Here is a 20,000-nt window from a genome sequence, read left to right as displayed (position 1 = left end):
GAAGTAATCATAAACCAAAGTAGTTCGCTAATTACTTTCGATACTCAATTGAAAACCGCTCTAAATTGATTTTGATTTCTATGTTCAGTGTCTACGAGTAGTGCCCAAGCGCGAACACGTAAATAGAGCTCCTTGGCATCGTCATTCTAATTTACTGACATGCCACGTTCTGCCGCTCTCCCAAGCAATTCATCTACGCGAATGTCTGATGATCATCAGAGATATTATTCCCACGTCGATCCAGGGACTCTAGACGCATGCGTATCTCATAATATCAAGGTGGCCAATCACTGGTACCATGAAAATGGAATGTTAGTTAACGAGAGCAAGCACCACGGTCTAGTCCTTGGTGATACGGACTATAGTTTTTCCTTCCCAGTAAAGGACACATTAGAGATTTTTGGAATGGAAATAGATAATAAGCTCGATTTTTCTAGTCACGTATCCAATTTATGCAAAAGGATCAATAATCAATTTAATGTTATGCTGCGCTTTCGAAAACCCATACCCAGGGACACCTTACTTAAGATTTACAACGCGCACATTTTACCGCATGTTGACTATTGTTCTTCAGTTTGCAATTTTTGACGGGCGCGAAATACGGATAAACTAGAGGAGCTAAATAAGAGAATACTTAGACTTATACTTGGGGATTACTTGTCTCCATGTGATAGCCTTCTCACTAGGGTCAACACTAATTCCTTATGCAATAAGCGCGTTCAGAAATTCCTTATATTATTATATAAGAGCCTGTTTTTCACTCATTTTCCGGCTTATATGAAAGATATGTTTTCACTTCGGTCCTCTTCTTATAATCTTCGCGGTAATAACATACTAACACTTAGAAAACCTAGAACAACTAGTTATGGCCTTAATTCGTTTTCTTACTTCTCATCTAAGCTATGGAATACACTGCCTGACTCTATCCGTATGAGTGCATTTACAGATTTTAAGAGGGAAATACAGGGCCGTATCTTTGTGTAGTCGCTTTCGCCTATTTTCATTTTCTGTTGTTTAAATTTCTAATGACATGTAAAATATAATATATATTTGTAATACTGTGTATTTTAGTTGTTTTGCATAGATTTATATAATACTTTCCTTTTATGTTTTCTCGAAGATATTAGCTCTTGCAAGCTACTCTGAAATTCGAGAGGAAATCAGTAAAGTTTATGTATGTGTGTATGAAAGAAATTCTGAAATAGCAAAGAAAGGTTTTTGAAACATTGCAGAATGGGAAACGAAAATATTTAGGAAATAAATAATTTACCTAGGGTGTTTCAAAACAAGTGAAATTGTGCGCGGCTGATCTAAGTGTTGAGTATTTTAATGGCGGAAGTTGTGATAACTAGACTTGAATTAAGCTTCAAACTTTATGGATTTCAAACAACGTTGAGAATAAATGAACTTCCCGGTACCGTTTTAGATGAAGACGAATGTGCCAAAGGTATCTCAGAATGTCACCCGGATGCTACATGTACAAATACAATTGGGTCACGCATTTGTCAGTGTAACGTCGGCTTATTCGGGGATGGAGAGACGTTTTGCCTTGGTAAGAAAAGACAGTATGATACACTATAGCGTATGAGTCACACCAAACAACCTCGTTAGTGGGGCGCCGTTACGCTCTTTCTGCATTTGGCTAGACTGCAAAACAGTCGTTTCCTTCCTTTTTCGGAAGGCGCGAAGCGCCGTAAGTGTGATCCTTAGCGCGCGAGCCTCACCCGCCCTACGGGCGTCTCTCCCCATTTTCCCTCGCCGTTTCTACACTCGCTCCAGACCTTTCGTTTGAATATTTACCGCGTCGCTTGCGTTCGCAAAAAATACATCTGTTTTGCAGTTTAGCATTTGGCAAGGTAAATGATGTTTTGTCCAAATACCCAAAGATAGTAAATGCACTTCTCTACAAAATCCATCAGGGAGGAGCTAAAGCGAGGCCGATATATCGGTCTCGCTGTAACTCGTACCCGTATATACATGGCAGATTCTTGTACACCTAAAGCGATAGTTGCATCCGCTTATTGAGGATGTATGGAAATGGATTACAATGTGAAAAAATCAAAGTGGCATCAATGTTTAGAACTTTCTCATTGGGCTCGAAAACTACAGCCTATAAAATTTTGATTTTCCTTCCTTTAGTGTGAAAGCGGAGTTCTTGTCTGAGATATTACTGACGTATTTACATAAATTTAACCTGAAGAGGCTGGGTTACAGTAAATGTGCCATAATCTCCACGAGTCTCCCCTTCTGACTTACGCCAATATATAATAAAGATAGGGGAGGGGGTAGGAGGGTAAGAAAAGAGGTGTAGAATGGCGGGGAAGGAGGAGAATGGAGGGGGGGGGGGGGGCTGAGGGGTGTAAAAGAGAATCAAACATTTGTCGCACGATTAGATTGCCTTGGAGACACTGTTACACACGAGCTTCTAATCGAATGATCATCCCGGTTATGTTGGCCTTTGAAAGGCTGTGATATACTTGGGAAATTTTGATGGGGTTTTCACGTAGTTTTTTTTGTCGACAGTAATTTCGAGATGGCTGTGGTTCATTATGCAGCAACACTACATTAATGGGCTATTTGCACAATGGCGTCATTTAACGTTTGAGACCAAGATGCTTTGTCAAAATGCTTTCTTTTTCAAAAATTTCTGTTTTCCGAGACAGTTGGTAAAACCTTTTTGACAATAGTAGTCACCTAGAGAAAATGAGGGGACATAGAGAGAGGCTCCCGGTCCAGCCCTTGGGATATGTCATGTCCACGAAAGTTATTTTTAGACGAGCGGAAGTCTTTTTACTAGCGAAAGGCTGTCTTCTGAGACGTCCGCATGCAGGCTAACCTCGGTCTTATGTTTGAATGGATATAAATATTCGTCACCCTTCCACGTGCGCCGCCATTTTCTCTTTTAACTAAGAACCCGAGAGCGAGGCAAGACTGTGTGCGGACGTCTCGGAAGACAGACTTCCGCTCGTCTAAAAATAACTTTCGTGGACATGACTTATCCCGGCTAACGCCCTGAGCCTCCCTCTCTGTCCCTTCATTTTCTCTTGTAGTCACTCAAAGCATTATGGTCATGGTAGTAAAATTTTGCCATCATTCAAATGGCATTTGTCTGGAAAAGTTTCACCCAAATGCATTTAATTTACCTGTAAAAGGAACGCTAATCGTTACCTTTACCTTATTGCCGGCCATTCTTCAATGGCCAAGCAGAAACAAAATCATTGGATATTTGGTGCATGCGCCGGATGAATGTATTTGCTTTGTGTTGAAATTGACTTCTTTGGAGGGCGTCTGTTGTGATTAGGGAGCAAATACTCGAAACGTTTTTTGGCCACAGACGGCAACCAGAAGTGGGCTGTTTTCTTCTTTGGCTTGTCTAGACACCACCACCTTACATTGCCAAGTATCGTTTCACTATTACGGGCGATTAGTTGAAAAAATATGGGGGAGAGACTACTATCTCGGCATGAGAAATGTTCCCTTTCAGTTTTCGTCCGCGGATCGAACATGTCTCACGCCAGGAGCTCATCAAAGGGATCCTGTATCTCCCATACTTTGCCTAGGATTCAACCCTTTCCCTAATCTCGTACCCAGATCTTCTACAGTCATACGCATTTCCAGTGACAGAGTGAGATCTGGGTACGAGATTACCCTTTCCCGAGTAGATTTATTTACAGAACGCCGCCCTTGGGACATTCATACCCAGCACGCCCACTGTTGTAAAAGCCAATCAAAACAGGGATATCAAAGCGTCAAGGGAAATATGATACTTTTCGCTGGAAAAGGAATAAGGCTTAAGGAATTAAGGAATTGACTTAAGGAATTAGTGGAGATAGAAACTCCTCTTGATGAGCTGCTCCTCACGCTGTTATGCTCAACTGATCGGCACAGACATCTCTGACCTGCTCACTTCTCATTCATTTCAGACATCGACGAATGTGCTTCTAATCAGTCTGAATGTGATCGCAATGCATTGTGCACAAATACCTTCGGAAGCTATGTCTGTCGCTGCCTGAGAGGTTATCTTGGCGATGGACGCACGTGTGAAGGTAAATTGGCGCGCTTCATTTAAAAGCCTATAGAAACAGAAGGCTTCAAATCGATTGCAACGAACGCAACATAAGACGATCGGCTTAGTGAGCGGAACAGGCGATCTCTAACGCTCTGCACGACCATTGTGATCTAGGGCATGTTTTTAACCGTCGGCCCGTCTTTTTCTACAATACGACGTGCAATGGACTTTAATCACACGGCCGCCATGTTTAGTCTCGAGGGGATTGCGCGCCGAAAATCCCAACTCGATGCTCGGGGTACGAAATCTATTGTCTATGGCCAATATGGCCGCTACGCGAATAAGGCCCATTTAAAAGTGAATTAGATAACAGTTTTGTTAAGGAATGGTTGGGCTCCCCAGCAAAGTCACAAATGAGTCTATTCCCGCCAGTCTATTCTATTCCCGTCTATTCCCGTTCCCGCGAAAATCAGTTGTCGTGTCTCTTAAAAAAACATAGCAGAATCAGTCACGCGTGACATGTCTTCTTCTGATTGGTTAAAATTGGCGGCAGTTTGTTTGTTTAGCGCGCAACGTGTATCTAAAAATAAATCCCTTTTGACTGTGCTGGGTCAAGGCAGCAAAGTGATAGATCAACACCCATATAATTCACTCTTGCCCATGACCAAATTAGTTTGCGGTTTTGTAGAACATTTGAGCGCTCGACGACTTTCCATTTTGTTTTGTGTTCATATAATTCGTTTCCCAGGCCGGCTAACCAAACGCTGATAAAATTAATCAGCGCATTGAACGAAAAGCGAGCAAAGGGAAGATGGGGCTTGCTTTACAACAGCATTATACGACCATTCCAAACTCCCGCGCTTCGTGATCGTACGACTTCCGGTTAAAACCGGAAATACAGTTATTCAAGATGGCGACTTCCGTTCGCGTTGCACGGAGAGCAACACGTTTTAAAAATCCCGGAAGATAATGACTTTATTTTATGTAGTGAAAACTCCAAATTTCATCATCAGCAGTTAGTAGGGGCTGAACAACGTCAACGGGAAGTAGACAGGCGTACTTTTAAAAAGCTTTTGTAGCGATGTCTTGTATTTGGATTTAGACATCAGGGCTCAGTAATTAATTGTAAGTCGTCACGTAATGGCATTTCCCTACTCAGTTTACTTATTGTATTCTGATTGCTGTAATTATTTGTTCGTTTGGTTTGGTCCAGTTGTAAAGTGTTTTGGAGATTTCCCTTTCATTTTATTTTTTTGAGTGATTTCCTAATACTTGGTAAATGCTGTTGTAAACCTCAGTATAACTCCTGCCTTATGAAGGGTTCGAAAAAATTACTTCGGTCTCACAAAGAAAAGACAATGAATGAAAAGGATTAAGTGCAATTATTAACATTATTGTATTTGCATATGGAAGTCAGAAAAAACAAAATGGTGAAATATGGTGATGAAAATGTATTTAATTATGCTGCTCGTTCTATGACGTTTAGTAGAATGAAAGAAGTTAGTGTATTGAATAGAATGAGACCTCATTTCAGATATTGATGAATGTGCTGACGGCACTGCCTTATGTGACCCTGGTACTGACTGTGTCAACTTAAATGGGAGCTTTGATTGTCAATGTCGTTCCGGATATAATAAGTCAGGAGACATTTGCACTGGTATGTATTTTGATGTATTATGATGTTTGATGCAATTATGAGGGGCACAAGTTTGTTCCCCATCTTTTTGGGTTTGAGTTCCGGGCTCAGCCCCACTTGTTTGTCATCTCTTTCTTAGTTCTCTCCTCTGCTCCGAGTGGTTTTTCTCCAGGTAATCTGGTATTCATACATGTATATATGTTATTGAAATGGCATCCTTTGGAAACTCTGGAAAAATCCAAGCTCCAGGTGGGATTTGAACCCACGACCCCATGTGATGTAGTCAGATGCTCTAACCACTGAGCTGCTGGACATTCCGAAAGACTTCCAAGTTTCCAGTGGATGAAATTTCAGCAACATATGTATAATTCTGACATTCACAAAACTCTCAGTCAGTCAGTCAATCAGTCAGTCAGTCAATCACATAGTCAGTCAATCAGTCAATCACATAGTCAGTCAATCAGTCAATCACATAGTCAGTCAATCAGTCAATCACATAGTCAGTCAATCAGTCAGTCACATAGTCAGTCAATCAGTCAGTAGTCAGTCAGTCATTCATTCAGCCAGCTAGCCAGCTAGTCGCTAGTTAGTCATTCAATCAGACATTCATGCAGTCAGTCAGTCAGTCAGTCATTCAATCAGACATTCATGCAGTCAGTCAGTCAGTCAGCCAGCCACTTGGAGGCATAATCATGATGCATTATTTCACGAACTGCCCTTGAACATTTTTGTAGATATCGATGAATGCAAGTCCCCAGACAATAATTGCGACATAAACGCTGCGTGTGTAAACACACTAGGCTCGTTTGACTGCCAGTGCAAGAAGGGATATCAAGGGAATGGGAGTTATTGCAGTCGTAAGTATTTGAAGGTTCCTTAATTGGATTAAAAAATAACAATCTACATATGAAAATAAATAAAGAAGTAAACAAACAAACAAGCACATAATTCAATTAGTAAATAAGCAGTCGATTTGGGTTATTAATTTAACTAAGCAATGTCATCTAACAATATTTCACTATCAAACTTGATGGGGTCAGAGAATTCACCAACAACAGCGTTCTCAGGTCTATTCTCACTCGGATGGCTTTCGTTCATACAGTTTTGATATGACGCCTGGATTCAAACCATTTGCTAGAAATTCACCATGTTGGGTTTTTTTTTCAGCTGTGGCTCTTGAGTGCTCTCCTTCTTGTGGTATTGATGCAATCTGTCAAAATGGGACATGCGTGTGTGATTATGGTTACCAAGGAGATGGATTTAGCTGCACAGGTTGGTGTGAAGGGCAGGAGACTAAGAGGAGCCTGTGAAGCTAATCGCTCGTTTTCAGAGCTTCGTATTTTCATGGCTCCATCGCGTCCCTTGTCGAAACCGCTCGTTCTGCAGCCCTGTGGTTGAGACTATGTTGTCGCGATAGTTTGTAGCAGACAGCTCGTGGACCTCAGACCGAATAGCTCAGTAGTTAGAGCAGTGGACTACACGGACTACAGGGTGGGAGGTAGTGGGTTTAACTCAAGCCGGACCACCACTCATGGTCTTAAAATAACTCTCATCTGAGAAAAAAATAGAGAGCGGAGAAAGCCGCAAAAATTTAGAAAAAAATTACATTTTCAACTTGGCACTCTCAATGCCTGCGGAATCGACGGACGTTTTTCATTCAACGTATTTATGTGTGTATTCATGTCACCATGATTCCACCTATGGCAAAAATCCTCTCCCAATAATTCCTTAATTTGACGCTCGACAAGTCAGCCCACAAAACTCGCTGGATAAGCCAAATTTTCTTGTTTAATCTCCACCAAGCACCAAGTTGTTTTTTTGGATAGCACTACCTTCATTCGTCGCAAAATAACTGACAAAAAGTGCTACCTTTTAAGCAATTCTACAAATGCGTAAACTTGCAAGTCTTTAGTTAGCGACTTTTAACCGCTGGTCTCGTCTCTTAACCTTATTTACAAACACTAGTCGCACAGACTAAGGCACAAGAGATTCTACTATTGTGATTCCAGATATTAATGAATGTGAAAATCCTAATTTGAACGAGTGTGACCCCAATGCCTTGTGTACCAACATAGAAGGCTTCTATATCTGCCGCTGTTTGAGAGGTTACCGAGGTGATGGTCGATTTTGCGTAGGTAAGGGTAGTATTTCTGATTTGTGACTTAATAACGACTTATGAAACTGTAATTAAATGGGGGCATTTAAATATGTCCACTGATGCATCCAAGGGAAAAGCTGTGAATGAATTTAAGACTTATGCACGTTTAACTCGGATGCGAACGCTGACTTAAGAAAAGGAAATTGCGTTCTTTAGCTTGTTCGCTGTTACTTCAACTCGCTTTCTAGTGTGAACAGAACTGACCCAATCGAAACCGCAAAAGCAAGCCAAACAAACACCATCATACTTGCACAGCTCTTTCCTTGTGTTGCGTCTTGCGTGAGTCTGCTTGACGTCTTTAGTGTGAACACTCCGTAGGGGCTTGTTTGCTTTAGATAACATACAGTACTCTCCTAGCGAATGGTTGGGTTTCCAGGTAGAACCAGTAATGAAAAAGCAATTGTCATTTGTTCTGAGATAGTCTCACCGGTATTTCAGCCGGACCTTAAGCCTGCCAAGTGATGAATGGCATGCAAAGGCATATTGCTGAATAAGAAAGTCCTTTCTAATTTCGATTGCGAACCCTAATCTTGATGCTCTTTCACGCAGACAATTTGCGCCCTGAAAATTAGCTTGTAAATTTAGCCTTGCTCTTTTGAGCGTTTTCACATGACGTCACGGCGGCCATGTTGGTGTTCCAAAACAAAGAAATGGCAGCCATGATGGTGTACCAAACTAATCCTCCGGGAATTGAACTCAATTTTTATGCAAAAAACTTTCCTTTGTTTCACTAATCCAATATGGCTGCTGGTCACGTCAGTGAAAACGCTCTATACCTCTTTCTGATCTCGATGACTTATTTAAGCCGCATAGACTGAGCAGATGAAAACTTGATTGTGCTGGGTTAAGTCTTTAAAAACAGGATTACATGTTATAACATGCAACTATCGCCACACGTTTCTTGTTTTCTCCAGATATCGATGAATGCGAAAGCGCTGGAATGAACAATTGTCACCAAAACGCGATGTGTGCTAACACTGAAGGGTCTTATACTTGCAAATGTCTAGAAGGTTTCAGCGGAAACGGAAGGAACTGTACAGGTACATGCTTACGTACGTTGATGACTTTCTCATCAAGTACTCAGCCGTTTTCAGTGTGAACAACAATAGCAGCCATAACCACGGGGGATAGTCGCTAATGCCAGGTGTTAAGGACGGTGCCTACTATTGCTATTGCGCATACGTTCTGCGCATCTCGAGATACTCGGATTTCCTATCGGTGATGTATACTAATACAGGGATATTTTTGCGCGGTTTAAAATTATGCAGAGAAAGTAGATCTTAGTAAGTACTATTGGTATCCAAAAAGAAAATTGGGGGTAACCATGCATTTTTCAGAGATAATTAAGCTTCAATTTGACAAAGAACGCCATACATGGCTTTGTATTTTAAAGCTTCTTACAAATATTGTTCACGAATAATCTTTGAAAATTGCGTGGTTACCGCCAATTTTCTTTTTTGATTTCAATAACACTTGTTAAGATCTACATTTCCCGCATAATTATAAACCGGGGCAAAAATACCAGTAGGCACCGTCCTTAAGACAATTTACAATAGTAGCAACAACAGAGATGTCTCCCTTTTAACTTTCGTTTCGATCGTTTTCTCTAACGCCAATCCGGTCAAGAGCAGAAGTTTGAAGCTCAGCGTTACTAAAAAGGAGCGTTTAAAGATAACGGCGAGGATCGGTTGATAGTAATAATAATTTACGTCAGGTATGACACGAGGCACTTTCTTCACGGGGCTGCAAGTTGTTTGAATGAAGAAGACAAAGCGAATGACATTTAAACCTTGTTGCGGTCGGTGTCAATCTTATTGACCAGATAGAGAAAATGGATTCGGTAGATGCTTGGTCAATGCGTCATTGTCAGAAAAAGAAATATGAAAAGACGAGTAAGTTAATAATTTGCTATGTGTGTCACTGACCAACGTTGACCTCTCAGAAGACCAAACTAGAAACCGCAGGTTGTATATCCTTTTCTTTTCTACTGCGCGCTGACTCGGTTATGTCCTACTAAAGCCGGCAAACTTGAAAACAAAATCTTGACAAACTCGATGTTGTTAGACAAAACTGACTCCAAATTTATGGCATTCGTAACGGAAACATCCTCGTTGCTTATATTTCCTCTATAGGAAATGGCGCAGTGGTGAGAGCACTCGCCTCCCACCAATGTAGCCCAGGTTGCATTCCCAGACACGGCGTTATATATGGGTTGAGTTTGTTGGTCCTCTAGTCTGCACCGAGAGGTTTTTCTCCGGGTACTCCGGTTTTCCCCAACCTTCAAAAGCCAACATTTGACTTAATTTGCGTTAATTGTTATTTCAGTTTACAGTGTTCACAATTAGTGCTCCAGCGCTAGAATGACCAGACACTTAAATAAAGTTCATTTCCTTTTCTTTTTCCATTTCGTTTATAAATGACGACCTCCTTTATATTCTTTTGTATTTATGTTAATTAGACCTTGTGCCCTCATTTTGAAACAAATATTATTTTGAAATTTGCTCGTCGTATCGAGGCTAGAAAGACTTATTAGCATTAAAACAAAAGAACATTTTTTTGGGCCGCCATTATGAAAGAGGTCTATTATACACCTTATTCCAGAATGGCCGCCATTTTAGTATTTTTTTTTCTTGCAAATTGGCCCTTTTTGCCTCGTTTTCAAACGTAAAATTCAAAAGAATATTCAACCTTGAACGAGGCCAAAAGGGCCAATTTGCAATCAAAAGAATTCTAAAACAGCGGCCATTTTGGAATAATTATAGTATCCTATAAAAAATAAAAATGGAGTGCGAGAACGCAACTTTCTGTTCTACGCACGCGCACTCTAAAAAACCCTTGAACTTTGAACCAAGTGCCCCTGCCCAGAACTGAAATCCTGTGCTCTTTGTGGCACTAGGCGAAATCTGAACTCAAGGTTGCAAGTACGAACCTGACGAAAATGTTATTTTCTGTCTTGGTAGACATTGATGAATGTGTAACCGGGGAGGCAAACCAGTGTGATGCCAATGCCCTGTGTACTAACACTGAAGGATTTTACGTCTGCCGATGTTTGAAAGGCTATGAAGGAGATGGCCGAAGATGCGAAGGTACAATCTTAAAGGAGCGTCTTGACAACGTTTTCATGCATATCATATTTGTCGCAGTTTCGCAAACTGATCTTTTTTAAGTTCTCGTTTCCAATGCCGCGCATATTAAAATTTTCTTTACGTCATTACAACTGGCCAATCAGGTGCCTCTCTAAAAACAGCTGCGTAGCTGAAATAAGATTTGAAAAAACTATCCTTGGAAGAGGCCCATGTATAGGGGGGAGGGGGGGGGGGGGGGTCCGTTCTCTTACCTCATCCTCTCTTGCTTTTTGTCATCTTCAAAACAACGACATGAAATGGCCACAATGTAGGTTATGTAGACGACGTGAGCACACCACGATATTTTTCCTTTTTTTTCTCTCACTGTCCATTTCGTTTTTGCCACTTTAATTCCAGAGCAGTTTGCACACATCTCAAGTTCCAAAGACGTTGGACTGGATAATGAAGAATTATTCTACGAGGGCGTGCTGGATATGAAGTGATAGATAGGCCGAGTTGGTTATAATCATTTTATAACTAGCAAGCCCGAGTAGAATAATTGTTTTATTAAAAACTCCTGGATCAACAGCTCTTCCGTGTCGATTTTATTTATCTGCCTTGGCAGGAACCCATGACCCGGAGCCTACAACTCTACTGTGTTCGTGTAACGGCGTTTTCACAGACCGATTTATTTTTAGATTGAATTTCCCGCGAATGAGACTCCCACAGGAGCCCGATGACCAATTACAAGAAATTAAGCTGACGTCATAGGGTCACCGAACCGGAACTGCCTTTGTTTTTTGACCTAATTCGCGGGAAGAGCTAGTCTAAAAATAAACCTACTTGTGAAAACGCCGTTTCACAGACGCTGTATGTAAGTTGCACGCTCCAGATGGGCTCCTGGCCTTGGTCAATTCCGGTCCAAAACGACTTGTGCCAGGGTTCCTTGACCATATTAGATACAGCAGGTATATGAACTTATAAAACAGAATTAACTATTGGAGGGTAATGTGAAGTGCTAGTCTTGGGAGAAATTAGATCTACTAGTACGTCACATTATTTCTGGACATAAGTATCGATGATTAAAACGCATGTGCTGCTGCATTTTTTGTTTTCAGATTTCGATGAGTGCTCTAGTGCTGAAACGAACAAGTGTGACGTCAATGCCCTGTGTACCAATACCAACGGCTCCTACTTCTGTCGATGCTTAGAAGGCTTTGAAGGAGACGGGCAAATTTGCACAGGTAATGGGACGACATGATATAGATTGAACTGACTCCGGCGTCATATCTAATATAATTTCTACGGTTTGAAAAACTTGACTGAAAGTCGTCATCCATTTCATAGTCGGGTGTAACAGTCTTGGGAATGGAAGTTTAAGAAACAACGAGGAGGAATCGCAGAGAGAAGTGAAAAAAAAAAAGAAAAAAGAAAAAGGTCAGCCTTCTGAGCTGGAGGTTGCCAGTTCGATCCCCGTCTCATTCCATCGACGTCTGTTTCGATTTTCCTCTGATCCGTGTCGCTGTGGCTTTGAAAACTCATTAAATGGAGCATTCACGGAGGAAGTGGGGGGGGGGGGGAGGGGGGTAAAACGTGCGCATCGTGGGCTTCAAGTCTATCAGTTCACCAGCACATGCTACTCTCGTGAAATAAGGATCTTTACCTTTGCAAGGAGACTTGACTCACTACAAAAGACTACGCTTCTAGGACCTACCATGATTCCCATGATTCTTCTTTTTTTTCTCAAGGTGAGACAAAAATAAGCGAAAAATACAATTCATCTCAAAATGAGATTTCTTAAAAGATTCTGTGTATTTGAGGATCATTATATGAGACTAAGTACCTGAGAAGATGCGGACCACACTTTCCGAGCCAGTAATATAGCAACGTATAATGTGAATGGCTCGGTATCCAAGCCATAAACAAAACAGTAATGTAGCAGCTCTCGTAACCTGCTATTGTTTGGTATTGTAAACAGCTTCTATTGTTTAAGTCCAAGTCATTGTTTCAATTGTGTAGTCTTTTGTTTTTGGCTAGGCTAGCGAACCAATCACATTATAGGTTACGAGAGCTGCTACATGACCGTCTCAGCACGCCACTTCCTTACCGTTTCTTGCATTGCATGGCATTTCCTTGACCAATTTCGAATTTCCCACGACGAAAGCCGAATCAATCATTCTTTTGTTATTCATTCGAAACGTTTCGTAGTGTGTAAGTGCCGTCGAAATTGTCATAAAGTGGAACATCCACGGCAATGTGACGTGACGTTATTTAGAAACAAACGGCATTCTTTTGTAACCTAGATATATGCAGGAGATCAAATCCAATGAAAAATGTAGTTATGCACATTCTGTTCGATTGCAGATGTTAATGAATGCACCAGTGATGAACGAAACGAGTGTGACCCCAACGCCTTGTGTACCAACACTGACGGATCGTATGTCTGTCGATGCAAGAGAGGCTTTGAGGGAAACGGGAGAAAGTGTACAGGTGAGCAAATAGCACATTTCCAGGTATTCTTCGCCTCTATTTCAAAACGAGGGTTCATGCCAAACTGACCAAATGAAAATCATTTACTATATTCTTAAGGAAATTAAAAAACTCATTTTCCTCTGAATGGTTCGATTGAAGAATCGTTTTGAATCAGATGTAGTTTATTTGGAAATGAACTATTTCTTGACATGAAGAGAACTGGTAAGAGAAAAAAAAAATACGTGGAATGAAATTGGAATTGCCAGTGGGATCCACTGTAGTAAGCAAAAAAGGGTAAAAATTACGGAAACCGAAGAGGCTTACTCGGCTTAGGTTAATCTGGTGTTCGGAGCATGACGCATCTGAGACCTCCAACCCTGGTCGAGATACATGGCCATTTGAGTTTCACCTTTCCATTTGTGAAGAGTGTTACAACGTGGCAGAGGTTTAATTATATTGTCCCCTTTCCAAGGCCAGACTACATCATCGGGAACTTCGTGCCTTACATTTCGAGAATAGAGTGCCGGTTCTTTGTCTTCCCACAGAATTTGATGAATAAGAGTTGTAAGACGAGGTGCAGGATTGAAAGTTTCTTTCCGACCCGTTGTCAGAGCAAAGGGAACTCCTTTATTCCTATCGCATTTGAAACCAGGACTATTAGCTTTTAAATGACTGTCGAAAATAAGCTTAGAGGTTGGCTTTAAACTCTCGCGCCAGTTTATCAACCAATGAGAAGGAAAACCAAAAACAATCGCGACTTGCGCGCGCGATTTTTCCCGCGCTTTGAGCAAGTTACATGGAATTGCTACGAATTTGGATTGGTTCATTGCGCTGTTTGCACCTGCTGTGATTTGTGGAAGTTATTACTTTGACATTTGTTTTACGACGCTCAATTGAAAACCGCTTTAATAGGACGATGCTGAATCACGAAAATTTGGCTTTATCAAACGAGATGATAAAGGTAATTTCACCAAGGATGGCGCTGGGATGGCGCAGTGGTGAGAGCACTAGCCTACCCCAATGTGGCCCGGGTTCGATTCCCAGACTCAGCGTCATATGTGGGTTGGGTTTGTTGGTTCTCTACTGATGCTCCTTAAAAAACCAACATTTCATTTGATTTGTACTAAATTGTTGATTTCAGTTTACAGTGTCCCCAATTAATGCTCCAGAGCTAGAACGACTAGACACTTAAATAAAGTTCCTTTCCCTTCCTTTCTTAGTGTGGAAGGAGCCCATGACTAGCAGCGTACAACTTCATTGTATTTGTGGAACGGCGTTGTTATAGACCGAGTTATTTTTAGATTGATTTTCCCGCGAAACCAGACCTTTCAAGCGAATCACAAGTCTTGCAAAACAGATTATTACCCATGGGATGGAGAAAGGTCACTCGTACAAGCCAAATCGTGTTCAAGAACTCGTCTAAAAATAGCTTGATCTGTGAAAATGCCGCTCCATAGACCATACATAGTATTCATAGTTCATGTAGATGGACTGGTTATGAAACCTGAAAACTTCAAAAGCGAGGACCGTGGCCATGCACAATATTTTGTCCTCGGTTCACAACCGAGTTTTAAATACATTAATCGAAACTTTTGATTGGCTGTCTTTTAGAAAAAGGGTGTGGTTTGTGCATGGTCAGGGCCAAAACAGCGAACAAAAGAATAAAACAAGTTTCATAACCATCTCTATATACTAACTATGCATAGTCATCGTATTGGAGTTGTGGACACCTGGTTATGGGCTCCCTGTGTGGTTAAATTCCCTTTTTACCAATTCGTTTGATTAAACCAAAATTCCGTGTTTCACTCCTCACCGACGCACCACCACAGTTGCTTTAGGAACTAACCCCTTAATTCGATGCTTGCTCAGCACGGTATTCCAATGCGGAGTGCAAATGAGCCAACCATCCCAACTGAACCAATCACAAAGCAGAGCAAACACTTGTAGCCGGCGTAAAGCGCGGGAAACAAGAGCGAGACTCTGACTGGCTGAAAACGTGGGGGGATTTTTTTTTATTCAACTATATCATGATTTGTAAATGGCAAACTTGCTTACAGTCTTTTAGTTGCGTTTTGTTATTTTATACTTTGCTTATTGCAGACGTTGACGAATGTGCAAGAATTGAATCCAACGAGTGTGCCTCCAACGCCCTTTGTACCAATACTGAAGGGTCATACGTGTGCAGATGTAGGAAAGGCTTTGATGGGGATGGACGAAACTGTACAGGTAAATACTGAAAATACGTCTGTTCATTTGTTATTGATGTTACTTTTTTGCCGTTATTTCTATTTCTCAGACTGTTAAGGTAATGAAAGTAACCCTTATATTGTGATTGAACATAGCTTTAAACTCGTATTCTGAATATTACATCACCACACTCAGTCGCATGACTTCCAAGAAGTCTCCAATATAACCGATAGAATATTACTTTCAGCACTTGAACCATTAATAGATCTCTCCAAAGTTGCATCCTGGATGCTTCTCATTCTGCCTTCACTACTTTCCAACAAACTGTTCTCAGCTAAATGGAACGCGTTATTTCCATCAAACATTTCTCGATCCAATGTCGTCAGTTGTGGGCTATCTACAATTAAAACAATTTGTCAGATAAGACACTTGTAGCGAACTGCACACGCGGACGTTTTCGGGAGATTTTGAAAGCAACGAGGCGTTACCGAGGTCACTTCACTGTCGTATGTTTAAAGCGAGTATATGTGGTGCAGTCTCTGTATGTAGTAAATGATACGTTTGACTTCGCTCGCAGTGTAATACCTAATGAAGCCTAGAGAGTTTCACCACATAATCGGCAGCGAGAGTGAATACTAAAATGCCCGTTACGGAGGTTCATCTTTCGGCCTTATGTATATTTTTTCTCTGTTCAAACAATGAACAATTATTGGGCGAGATTGAAGAAATAGCGTGATTTGTCAGTGGCGAGTTTGCCGAAGCCGAAGGCTGAGGCAAATAATTTATTTATGAGACACTGACAAATCACGATATTTTGCGATAACCGTGTTCAATAATTGTTTTATCATTTGATAACTGAGTTTGTTTTTTACAATTCCCAACACTTAAATCACTTTTTTAAAGCTCAGGAAAGCAAACTGCCATTTTCACACAAGAGCGTGGTTTCAATTACGCATGAGCAGAATATTATTTGAAGCAAAACACTTATTTCTGGGCAGTTGTTTGCAGGTCACGTGGTGGGCTCTCGGCCAATAAAAAGGAAGGAAAATGCATCGAATGATAATACATTTTTCTTTTCAGCAATCAGCGTTGTTTGCTCACCATCGTGTGGGAAAAACGCAGTCTGTCAGGGTGGTGTTTGTGCCTGCAATTCTGGATTCCAAGGTGATGGGTACAATTGCACCGGTAGGTATTTTTATAATTATTGTTGTTTAAAAAGCGTTGATCATTCCATCATCCCATGTTATCAACGTCTGTCAGAGATCAATAGGGGTCCTCTCTGAGGGGAATTCTGTTGAAGTAACGGCCACCACTCTGAAAGTTGTGCGTATAGAAAATCGTCTTCTACCCTCTTAAATGACAGAACGGTGTGGAAGATATATTTATGCCTTCCTAATCTATGGTTGTTGTTTTTGGTTTTTAATAATATTAAAATTAAAAAGAAATCGTTTTGAGAATTCTTCCATACTCCCGCTAATGGTCCCTCCAATTTGTCGGAGGGACTTTTTTACCATTACGTCATATAACCTTCCATACCGTAAAATGATAGCATGGGGAACACACTTAGCTGTGATATCCATACGAACTTATGCCTTTTAAGTTTGCAGAGTCAGAGTGTACCCGATAGATCATCAACTACACGGCGTGAATGTGATAGATATCTATATTTGATCTTATTCTTAGGCCCGTTTCAAACGTCGAACTTTACTTTAAACTTCTACGCTGATTACAGCATTTTCATGAAAAGAAAGTTGCTTCTAGGTTTAGATCCTGAACAACGTGGAATGATCGCTAAATGACTGTGACGATAAGTTGTATTTTCGCAAGTAAGACGTTCCCGTTGCCGTCTTCTTCGTTTCTTCGTAATGAGACTTCCTATTCATTGCCGCGCAGTTGCGCCGCTCTGCTAGCAAGATAGGGACTTAGGACCAGGATTCCGTGCCCTCAAACTCCGGCCACGCTGCTTCAAATTGATATTACTTTGGTGTGCTTACATGTCTTGATAATGCATGCTCCAATCATAATACGAGACCTGGAGTTTACTTACGTTCCAAGAAAACTTTATCGAATTTCACTTATCGATCTTCCATGTCACTGAAATTTACACCATGCTTATGTGTGTGCTTTTCCAAAGCTACTATTCTAATGGTCACACATCCTTATTCGGTGACAGAATATTTCCCACTCAACTATTGTGCCTGTAGAATATTTTGTCAAAAAAAAAACCCATTTCAAGCAATTTCAAAAGTTTCCGTATTTCCATTACTTGCTATTCTTGTAGACGTTGATGAATGCAGAAATGGTGAAACAAATGACTGTAGTCGGTTTTCTTTGTGCACAAATACGGATGGATCCTTCGTTTGCCGCTGTAATATGGGATATTCTGGAGATGGCAGAAACTGTTCTGGTCAGTGTACCTTTTTTTTGTGTTATTGATTACTCCATCAATCCATTTAGGGAAAATGATGTCGTTAATGCTGTAATGAATATGCATCGAATTCTGCTCCTTCTTGCTTTCGTCCCACTGCTGTGACTTGAATATCCTCATTATCCACGATTGTGCCAAACCGTAAGCTAGAAGTTAAGACGGGCCTCGTAGAGTGGCTTGCTTCATTACCATCAACGTGAATGGACATTTTAGAAACAAGAAAGACAAACGTGACAAATTATTTCGGATTGCATTGGCCGCAAAAGGTCTGTGATTGTGCAAATTTCTTTAGAGTTACTCAAAAGCCTCCTTTTGCCACTTTCCATAGATATTGATGAATGTGCAATCGAAAGCGCGAATGAGTGCGACCCCAATGCCTTGTGTACGAACACCGAAGGATCCTATGTGTGTCGCTGTATCAGAGGATACGAAGGAGATGGGAGACAATGTACAGGTAATGAATTTTTTATTCTGTAATTAAGTTTATTAATTTGGTACTGGATTTTATTAGCATACCATTGTTCTTATTATGTTTCTTTTAGCTGTTCTTCCTGTCTGTTCTCCATCCTGCGGTGTGAACGCCTTATGCCAAAAGGGTGCATGCACTTGTGAATCTGGATACCAAGGTGACGGATACAATTGTTCAGGTAAATGCATTTGGTGTTTTCTGAGGCTCGCATAATGTTTTTGTTGTAAATGTAGAGATTTCTAGGTAAACCATGCACATAAATGCAAATTAGTTTGCCCAGTGACGTCACTAACAAAGCTCAAACCACGTAGCCAGTGGTGCTAAAGACGGGAAATCGCGCGCGAGAAAATTTTGTGTGTGATTTTATGGCAATCAAAGAAGGAAGAAGAAGAAAACGAAGAATAAAAGAGGAATGCATTAGTGAGGTTCGAATACCCCTAACGCGCTATATACGCTCTCTGATTACGTTAGATCCCTAGCTAACCATCCAAGATGATAGTCCGTTCGTCCACAGCGCTTGTAAGAACAACTGGAGACGAGTAATTCGTTGCTGAATTCTCTCATGAATTCAAGAAGGGTGAACTCTTCTTCTAGCAAAACTATTTTTCTTATTCTTCATTCTATAGATGTTGATGAATGCTCAAGTCCTGACACGAACGAGTGTGATTCCAACGCTTTATGTACCAACACCGTTGGATCTTATGTTTGTCGTTGCTTTAGAGGATTTACAGGGGATGGCAAAATATGCTCTGGTAATTATGTATTGTACTGTTTCTTTTGTTTAAGCGCTTCCATCACCAAAGAGAGGACTCAGAGAATAATTGAACATTATGTATGCAAACGGGGTTAATTCCTAACCCCATTTAAATTCTTCTAATTCTTCAATTTATTTTTTAAGTTTGCAACAATACGTTGTTTCATTGACCCTGACAAGCCCTTTAAGGCAGCGGTCAACAAACTATATATATTTTTAACGAAAAGAATCGTGTACCGGGTATATAGTTTTGGTGTACCTAATCAACACTTCTAACAGGTGATCGTAGTTTACACGCTGCTATCTTTCTTCACACCCTGCGCGTACATTATAATCGTACCCAGCAAACTTTCAGTTTTCTCCTTGCTAACTTCTCCCACACAGAGTTGAACTATTCGCGAGACATCAGGATATCAAAATTTTTTTGTTTAGTTTCAGTGTCGCGACGGTATCCGGTTTAAGAAAGGCCGGGATTACTCGGTTTCAAAGGCAACGCCTGAATTCATGTTATTCACGAAAGATCATTGACTTAGTTGACCTTTGATAACGGTAAAAGACGGTGAATTGAATACATAATCACGTAAATAAATAATCACATATGCATGCATGGAATCACTTGAATTCTTTACTCCTAGTGGATGTCAAAATAAGGGTGGCATTCACTGGAAAAGCAGTTTCGTCAATCGTAAGAAGCTGCGCTTGAAATTGACCTGCACGGAACACTGATGAACAGAGAGGCATAGATTAATATGTTTATTGGTGTTTGGACTTTGTTGCTTATGCCATTTCTTTTCCTTTATTCGTGCGTCCTTTAGCTCTTGG

The 20,000-nt window shown here is 40.8% G+C and overlaps 2 protein-coding genes across 2 annotated transcripts in view; both read left to right on the top strand.

Moving 5' to 3' along the window:
- Window positions 1-15,753, top strand: part of LOC137968835 (fibrillin-2-like) — a 30,635-nt gene extending 14,882 nt beyond the window's left edge. The window contains exons 13-24 of the mRNA XM_068815310.1: window positions 1,427-1,552; window positions 3,924-4,046; window positions 5,544-5,666; window positions 6,380-6,502; window positions 6,813-6,917; window positions 7,655-7,780; window positions 8,718-8,843; window positions 10,764-10,889; window positions 11,987-12,112; window positions 13,233-13,358; window positions 15,441-15,566; window positions 15,683-15,753. Of these exons, the coding sequence (XP_068671411.1) occupies window positions 1,427-1,552; window positions 3,924-4,046; window positions 5,544-5,666; window positions 6,380-6,502; window positions 6,813-6,917; window positions 7,655-7,780; window positions 8,718-8,843; window positions 10,764-10,889; window positions 11,987-12,112; window positions 13,233-13,358; window positions 15,441-15,566; window positions 15,683-15,753 (1,427 nt within the window). The remainder of the gene's footprint in view (window positions 1-1,426; window positions 1,553-3,923; window positions 4,047-5,543; window positions 5,667-6,379; window positions 6,503-6,812; window positions 6,918-7,654; window positions 7,781-8,717; window positions 8,844-10,763; window positions 10,890-11,986; window positions 12,113-13,232; window positions 13,359-15,440; window positions 15,567-15,682) is intronic.
- An 852-nt stretch (window positions 15,754-16,605) lies between these two features.
- Window positions 16,606-20,000, top strand: part of LOC138012615 (uncharacterized) — a 129,446-nt gene continuing 126,051 nt past the window's right edge. The window contains exons 1-6 of the mRNA XM_068859437.1: window positions 16,606-16,712; window positions 17,809-17,934; window positions 18,284-18,409; window positions 18,498-18,602; window positions 19,051-19,176; window positions 19,994-20,000. The exon at window positions 19,994-20,000 is cut by the window's right edge and continues 110 nt beyond it. Of these exons, the coding sequence (XP_068715538.1) occupies window positions 17,901-17,934; window positions 18,284-18,409; window positions 18,498-18,602; window positions 19,051-19,176; window positions 19,994-20,000 (398 nt within the window). The 5' untranslated portion in view covers window positions 16,606-16,712; window positions 17,809-17,900. The remainder of the gene's footprint in view (window positions 16,713-17,808; window positions 17,935-18,283; window positions 18,410-18,497; window positions 18,603-19,050; window positions 19,177-19,993) is intronic.

This window comes from Montipora foliosa, chromosome 8, assembly GCF_036669935.1.
Source record: "Montipora foliosa isolate CH-2021 chromosome 8, ASM3666993v2, whole genome shotgun sequence".
Classification (NCBI taxonomy): domain Eukaryota; kingdom Metazoa; phylum Cnidaria; class Anthozoa; order Scleractinia; family Acroporidae; genus Montipora; species Montipora foliosa.
This window is presented reverse-complemented; position numbering and strand designations above follow the sequence as displayed.